At 36.5% G+C, this 7,885-nt stretch overlaps 2 protein-coding genes across 3 annotated transcripts in view; both read left to right on the forward strand.

Moving 5' to 3' along the window:
* Positions 1–1,675, forward strand: part of LOC143148447 (casein kinase I) — a 49,582-nt gene extending 47,907 nt beyond the window's left edge. Inside the window, exons 9-10 of the mRNA XM_076314773.1 lie at positions 1,363–1,428; positions 1,535–1,675. Coding sequence (XP_076170888.1) covers positions 1,363–1,417 — 55 coding nt within the window. The 3' untranslated portion in view covers positions 1,418–1,428; positions 1,535–1,675. The remainder of the gene's footprint in view (positions 1–1,362; positions 1,429–1,534) is intronic.
* A 128-nt stretch (positions 1,676–1,803) lies between these two features.
* LOC143148450 (UPF0764 protein C16orf89 homolog) lies at positions 1,804–7,235 on the forward strand. 2 transcript variants are annotated; one of them, XM_076314786.1, is made up of 7 exons: positions 1,804–3,033; positions 3,891–3,989; positions 4,184–4,333; positions 5,057–5,355; positions 5,829–5,955; positions 6,224–6,326; positions 6,510–7,235. In XM_076314786.1, exons 2-7 carry the CDS (start codon positions 3,950–3,952, stop codon positions 6,658–6,660), a joined length of 870 nt encoding a protein of 289 aa, XP_076170901.1. In that variant the 5' UTR covers positions 1,804–3,033; positions 3,891–3,949; the 3' UTR covers positions 6,661–7,235. The 2 variants fall into 2 exon arrangements, with proteins under 2 accessions (XP_076170901.1, XP_076170900.1); XM_076314785.1 differs by having other exon boundaries at positions 1,804–2,928.
* The last annotated feature ends 650 nt before the right edge of the window (positions 7,236–7,885 follow it).

The raw sequence follows: 7,885 nt of genomic DNA on the forward strand, positions 1-7,885 counted from the left end.
ATTAAGATAAAATCAAATCTTGGAGCAAAGAGATTATACAGGATGCCTAAAATAGTGAAATAATCTCCTCGGGTTAATTATAAACGAAAGACACGATTAGAATCATATGTTGTAATTAAAAATTGTTTTATTAAGCACTGTACTTCTTGTATAATTTCATCTTATCAAAGTTAGTGTCAAACCATTCGAAATAATTCGAAGTAGATGTCTTTGTTCGTGACCTTCATAATAAACCTAAAACAAGGTTTACGTATAAAATCAATTATTCCTAATAATCATAGCTAAACAGTTTATTTCATCGTTTGTTTCTACTATGACATTCCTTGCGAATTCTTAGGTACCATATCGAAGAAGATAATACATATACAATAATATGTATTATTCATGCCTCTAAAGTTTATCTCTGTACATAAATTACGCATAAAAACGTATTTATATTTTTGTTCCGTAAGTGAGAAACACAAATAGCAAACTTTAATTAAATTCGTTGCATTCTTATGTTGCATTCGTTGCATTCTTATGTTGCATTCGTTGCATTCTTATATTGCATTCGTTGCATTCTTCGAAATAAAGTAATTCGAATCGAATATAGAACAAATGTTAGCGTGTCGCAATCTGTATGTTTCAAAAACGATTAGAATCTCCTTCCGGAGAACGAAACCCTTTTCCAATCTAGTAGAAATTTGTTGGCTTCACGACCACTATAAAAGATCATTACGGTTAAAACAACGCCAGTAGAGCGTTGCTCCTTAAAATATCTGATCCTCGGCATCGTCGAAAAGGAATTTAGGAATTGATATTAGCATGTAAGTTGTTTTCCATTTTCCAGTGCATCTCGAAACAATCCACTTGATACATATGTAATTCTCTTCGGTATAGTTGGAACGAAAGTCTTCATTGGTTGTTGTATAAATATATCCAAATATTCACCGTTCGATTAGTCAACGAAGACTTCCGTTATCAATGTTTCACTCGAGTCGTTTACAATATACGTGAACATTTTTTTATACGAAACAGTGTTCGTACAGGATTCGAAAGTGTTTCGTACACAATTTGAGCAGTTTCGAAGGGCGAGTATTCGATAAGTGAAGTTTTTCCTTTCAATGTACGTCGTTGAAATACTCGACGACATTTTTTTAGGACATCGTGCTTCGTCCACTTCGTTCTCTTCGTTACATTTTTGGAACTTTCGACGGGATTCGATTCAAGAATGGTAGAGTCGGCTGAATCAACGAGCAGTGTACAAAGTCCTGTGATCATGACCCATAATTTCCCTGACGCGGTAATCACTCATCTAAATCGTAAACGATTTTCGTTTCACAGATCTTTCATACGTTTCTTTTCGTGTTTGTTGAATTTTAGAGCGAAACGATGCAAGAGAATTCAAACGTCAGAGGGGAGAAATCGTGTCGCATAGAGTATCAAATCGTAAGTTTCGTTCGACAAACGAATTTATTCGGATTATGCGATACAAACTCAACTGTACTACGATGAACAAATTGATGGTAAAAATGTAAAACGATTTTGGTTTCAGACACGGAGGAGGACAGGAAAATGCGCCAAGTTGAGCCACGGAATGTCAGCGTGCATTTCGGGAGACTACATGAACCCCTTTCATCCAGACTGTTTCTAAATTCTGATACGAATTTTATCAATGTGAAAATTGAACAATATCGCAAGTCATTTTACATTTTTTATGGATCGAATGATCGCGCAACGATTTCGAATCGAACGACGCAATCTTTTCATATCGATTTTTTAAATTTTTACCCTTGTTTTTGATCAATTGAAAACAATTAATTCGTAAAAATACTCTGCAACATATTTGCATTATATATCGTTGAAAGATACGGATCTTTTTGACAACTGCGGTTGAATTCGTTATTTAGGAACACAATTTCCTATTTCAAATTCTTTCCTGTATAAATCGAACAGTTTTCGGTAAAATTCAACAAATTATCGGTAAAGAGAAAATATTGTCACTCGGGGACCGTTATTGTAAAACCTGAATGCTTCTCTATCGAACACATTCGATAACCAAACACAAATAGCGCGTGCACAAATACGACACCGAAGAGATTGCTTCTATTCGATCGTTAAGGGAGAACACCACCTTTACGATTGAAAAAGAAGCCGATGTTTGAGAATTTTTTCCAACAACACGCAATGTCTACTAAAAATGTTTCGTACGCACATTAAAAGTACACATTTTTAACGATACTTATACACAATTTTCATCAAATTATATCAACTTGTATAAAAAATATAAGCCCCCTCTTACTCTACTCGAATTTCCAAATCTTGCAAATTTCTCTAGTCCTAATAATTAGAATTGAATAAAGTTCAAATTTTGTACATCCTACATCTTCAAAAATTCCACAGCGTTATTTAAACGATCTTTTCCTTCCAGCTGAACAATTCACGTTATTTCCATCCTTCGTTCATCGTTTGTACAAATTTTGTTCCTTCCTCGATATAAAATTCAATACGTGGTTGTAAATAGGTATCATTGAACGAATAAAAGAAAAAAGAAAGATATCGATGTTTTGCGTTCGATAGTGTTGCGTCTGCCTGAGTCAAATAACCGCAAAAGAATCGCGGGGTCGGTTGGAGAAATTTGCTCTTGAAAGATGGATGACCGGGATCCGACACGTGCGATCCTCGATGAAGAAAAAGTGGCCGTCGCGTTTCCGGGGGCGCGTGACAAAGAGACACCGTTTCCCTATCAATTTCGTTAAGTTCGTGCCGTGGGTGGGGCGCGGTGTGGGGTCGTCGGTATAAAGTCTCCGCGAAGTCGAAGATCGGCTTCTTTGGGTTCGCGTAAGGGTCGCATGGATATACTTCGGGGGTTCGCGAGCACTTCGGTGATTATACTTCTCTGCGGTTTCTCGCCGTGGACCTGTGGAAAGCTCGTACCCGAGGATTTCGGTGAGACTGCACCAAGGAGCCATTTGTTGGAACTCTTCGTCTCGTTTTTTTTTGGGGGAACCATGAACGTAACGATTTGTCCAATACGAAGTTCATTTTATCGATGCAAGTTTATTTTATTAATAAAAGTTTTATTTTATTGATACGAATTTATTTTATTAATAGAAGCTTATTTTATTAATAGATGTTTATTTTATTTATAGATGTTTATTTTATTATAACAAGTTTATTTTAGCGATACGAGTTTATTTTATTAATAGAAGCTTATTATATTAATAGAAGTTTTATTTTATTGATACGAGTTTATTTTATTAATAGAAGCTTATTATATTAATAGAAGTATATTTTATTGATACAAGTTTATTTTATTAATACAAGTTTATTTTAGTGATATAATTTCATTTTATTAATAGAACCTTATTTTATTGATAGAAGTTTTATTCTATTAATAGAAGCTTATTTTATTAATAGAAGTTTTATTTTATTAATAGAAGTTTTATTTTATTGATACGAGTTTATTTTATTAATAGAAGCTTATTATATTAATAGAAGTTTTATTTTATTGATACAAGTTTATTTTATTAATACAAGTTTATTTTAGTGATACAATTTCATTTTATTAATAGAAGCTTATTTTATTAATAGAAGTTTTATTTTATTAATAGAAGTTTTATTTTATTAACAAAAGCTTATTTGATTAATAGAAGTTTCATTTTATCAATAGAATTTTATTTTATTAATACAAGTTTGTTTTATTTTATACTACTCGTACACCAACGTAGCGAAACATACCTGGTACAAATGGAGCCAGGGAAATTTTACAACTCGAAATAAGACGATAGTAAAGTTTTCTCGGTTTCGTCGTCGGGAAAGTATATTTGAAATCGATCCAGTACGCGCGCACTTATAGTAATCGATGACTGGGGTAAAGTTTCGAATAAAAATGTTCTCATCGATTGCAGAGGAAAAGTTAACAACGCTCTACGAGGTAGTCGATTACATACACCGTAGGCCTCGTCAAATGAACGTGGACGTCACGTTCTCCGTTACTATCGTCGAAGGTAAACGTAGTTAAAATTCTCGATTAAATTTAAAAGAAAAATAATATTTTCACTTTGTGCGTGCATTCGTTATCCAAAGAACATCGATTTAAGTACATTCAGGGATATTCGCGTCTGTTCCTCGCATTGTGTAACAAAGAATCAACCGTTAAAGAATCGATAAAAATATTTCTAATTATCTACGTTTATCACAGCCAATATTGCAGCCACGCTTCTGCACGAAAACTCTCGCTACCTTGGAAACGATCACTGGGAGATACTCGTGGAAATTCTGAGACTCTGCGATTCGACTCGAAGGTACCTGGTGGATAACATCGTTCCAGAGAACAATGATGTTCGATCGTGTAAGCAAATTTAACAACAATGTGCAGTAGATCTCTTGTTTTCGAATACTTCAACGTACGGTTGTTTACGTAATACAGCTGTTACAATGGGTCTTTAAATATTTAAACACACTGTCAATTCTCTTCGTTTCTATTCGAGTAAATGAACTTTGAAAGAACGATTGTTCCATCCTATGAACACTTTGTATATACATAATTAAACACACTGTCAATTCTTTTCGTTTCCATTCGATTAAATAAACTTTGCAAGAATGATAGTTCCATTATACAAATACCTTGTACATAAATAATTAAACACACTGTCAATTCTCTTCGTTTCCATTCGATTAAATAAACTTTGCAAGAATGATTCCATTACACAAATACCTTCTACATAAATAATTAAACACACTGTCAATTCTCTTCGTTTCCATTCGATTAAATAAACTTTGCAAGAATGATTCCATTACACAAATACCTTTTACATAAATAATTAAACACACTGTCAATTCTCTTCGTTTCCATTCGATTAAACAAACTTTGCAAGAATGATTCCATTACACAAATACCTTGTACACAAATAATTAAACACACTGTCAATTCTCTTCGTTTCCATTCGAGTACATAAACTTTGCAAGAATGATTGTTCCATTATACGAACACTTTGTACCCCTTCCTATCGGATACTGTTAGCTCTACCATAATCGCGATCTTCTTCCCGGAATTAAACTCGATCGATTTCAGTGCACGAAACGTTGAACGATCCCGGTCTGTGGATGCACTCGATCGTCTGGCAAAATGGCGTACTGGGTAAGAAGAGACCAACTCCAGGATTGACGCGTCGAGATGTCCGCGATAATCTGATAATGCAAGGAACGCCGCGGGAAGAGGAGAGCGATCGATGTCTCGGTGAAATCGCTCGGAACAAATTAAACTCGCGTTATCGATTACCCGATACATGCGTCGAGATATTGAAGAGACGCGACTACACCAGAGGATACCCTCTCGCTCACAGATTGTTGATCGTTCAGGTGGCCAGGGCGGTTCGTGATCCACGTGATCTTCTATTATATTGCTCTGTTCGGAAAGTGATTTCGTTTTCCAAAATGGAGAATGTACTTTGGCGGCGGTTTGAAGATGTTTAAGATAGGAGAGAACGGAAATAGGAAAAGGAGTGGGGATAAGCGTTTCATCCCGGGCCTGCTAGTGGACTCGTCAGTAAGGCATCCTAGCAGGCCCTGCCTTATACGCCGGGACATTGGAAGATCGGTAAGAGGTCGTATATATAGCGATCGGAGCAGGTACGGGAACTTGCGGGAAACGGTTGGTGGTGAGTTTCCCTCTGGTGGCAAGCGTGGGTAATGCCGCCACAGTACAATTCAATAAAACGTTTACATACTCTAAAAAAATCGTGTTTCATTTTCATAAAAAAAAACGAAGTAACTTTCCGAACAAGCCAATATTTTTTTCGGAGTATTCTCAAGAAAAAGAAGATACCAGTTTCGATTCATTTCAGACGGGACTGTTAGGCGATCTACCCACCGATTTGATTGTTTCATACTGTTCCGTTATTCTTCAAGATTTACTCGATATAGAGGCGGCTGGATTCCCTTACAACACCCCTGATTTAACGATGGAGCAAGGTAAAAGAAAATTCTTGATTAAAAAGACGTTTTACATTTCACACGTGTCGAAATTGATCGATTTTTGTTTTTTTGTAGTCGAGATAAAATACACACGTGTCGAAATCGATCGATTTTTGTTTTTTGTAGTCAAGATTAAATACACACGTATCGAAATCGATCGATTTTTTTTTATAGTCGAGATAAAATACACACGTGTCGAAATCGATCGATTTTTTTTGTAATCGAGATAAAATAAGCACCTTGTATATTTTTTTCGTGTTCCAAGTTCTTCTGTGCGGGATGGAGGGCTTTCTCGAGTTCACTGGCGAACACTACGAGCAATTAGTATTGGGCTGGCCGCATCCTAACAGCTGTTTCAGTTCGTTCGGGTATGTATTCTCGATAAGAGGCCACTTTCACGTTTTTATTTCATTTCTTTTACAGAGTATGTTACATTCAATACAACCATTCCAATGTTTCCTTTTTTTCCGGTCCACTTTTTTCCACACGAGAACGAAGAAGCTCGAATAAAATCTGAAACCTAATTAAGAAAATTCTTCCCTCGACGACAGATCTCCCGACGACCAATTGCGCATTGTTCGAAGAGCATCGAGAGAAACGGATTTCGGCTGCGACAGTCACGCCACGGGTCTTGCAGCTGCGTTGCTATCTTTCTTCGTTCGCGAGAACGTGGAGAACGCGTTTCAACGAACGTTCAAATAATTCGCATAATAACGAACTATAATGATAAATAACACGATTAACCAAACGATAATAAACCTGTTGCAAGTGGGCCTAGAATGTTCGTTCAAGGAGGTAGTCTGGTAATTTCGGAGCAAAAAATAAACCTTCCTTCTTCTTTCGTTAAATTAAGATTCAAGTTTGAATACCTTACGAAAAAACGACTAAACCGAAAAAAACTCACCGTTTCTTATCAAAGAGACGCCATTTCGATGGAAAAAAGAATTCCATCGAGAGAAATATTTGTCTCGATTAATTTCGTGTTTAGAAACTAAACAAAAGATTACATTCAAAAAGCTGATGTACGATCTCATTGAACTATACTGCACAAGATACGAATTTATCGATTTTCAGTGTGCTTCAATTGTTTCTTCATAGACGAAGAAAAATTGTACGAAACTACCCCCCATATAATACAAAACGCCGTTACGTATCGAGGAGGGATAGAAATAGAGAATAGAGAACCAAGAAACGTTAGAAACAAGAATAATTTATTCTTCGCGGTGTAACAATAATTACAAATGGTAGAGATTGCGCGCGTTACGAAGACGCGTACGAGCGAGCATTGTATACGGCGAGGGGGGTAAACGGAGAAACGAAATCAAGGGGGGAGGGGAAATAAATAAATCAGTCGTTAACCTTGCGTAGGAGAGACTGGTTCTCGGTGCGGTGAGGTAACGCGTATATTTTTGCATACGCTTAACATTTTCGTTATCCTTGAAAACGGAATCTATTCCCGTACCACCGTTCCGGAGGAATCAGCCTCGCCATTTCGATATCGCGCCGGCGAACCGGGTAACGGCAGTGTGTCTGTTTTCTTCGCGAAGAACAGTTGTAGATTGTTTATCGCGCGCAGCTTGTCGTGTGCTCTTCCTTCTCTTTCCTTTTTTCTTTTTTATTTCTTCTTTGCTTTCTCGACGAAGTGAAATAAGAAGTGGTATTATAGTCGATGTTCCACCCTCGAACGACGATCACTTCCCTCGCGAGCTTCTCTTCGTGTTTTTCTTGCATGGGTACACTTCGGGTACCATTTGTCCATCGAACGATACAAATTTTATACGAATAATAATTGTATTCTGATGAACGTCCATTGAACGATAGAAATTTTATACGAATGATAATTATACTTGGTTGAACGTCCATCGAACGATAGAAATTTTCTACGAATGATAATTGTATTCGAATGAACGTCCATTGAACGATAGAA

Source organism: Ptiloglossa arizonensis, chromosome 6 (genome assembly GCF_051014685.1).
Source record: "Ptiloglossa arizonensis isolate GNS036 chromosome 6, iyPtiAriz1_principal, whole genome shotgun sequence".
Taxonomy (NCBI): Eukaryota; Metazoa; Arthropoda; class Insecta; order Hymenoptera; family Colletidae; genus Ptiloglossa; species Ptiloglossa arizonensis.

What these genes read in the sequence shown, in the direction of transcription:
- LOC143148450 (XM_076314785.1), top strand. Translation starts at nt 2,832, where the DNA reads ATGGATATACTTCGGGGGTTCGCGAGCACTTCGGTGATTATACTTCTC. An exon ending in GCTCGTACCCGAGGATTTCG is followed by an intron (nt 2,929 to 3,890) that starts GTGAGACTGCAC and finishes CATCGATTGCAG; the next exon opens with AGGAAAAGTTAACAACGCTC. An exon ending in AGCTGTTTCAGTTCGTTCGG is followed by an intron (nt 6,327 to 6,509) that starts GTATGTATTCTC and finishes CCTCGACGACAG; the next exon opens with ATCTCCCGACGACCAATTGC.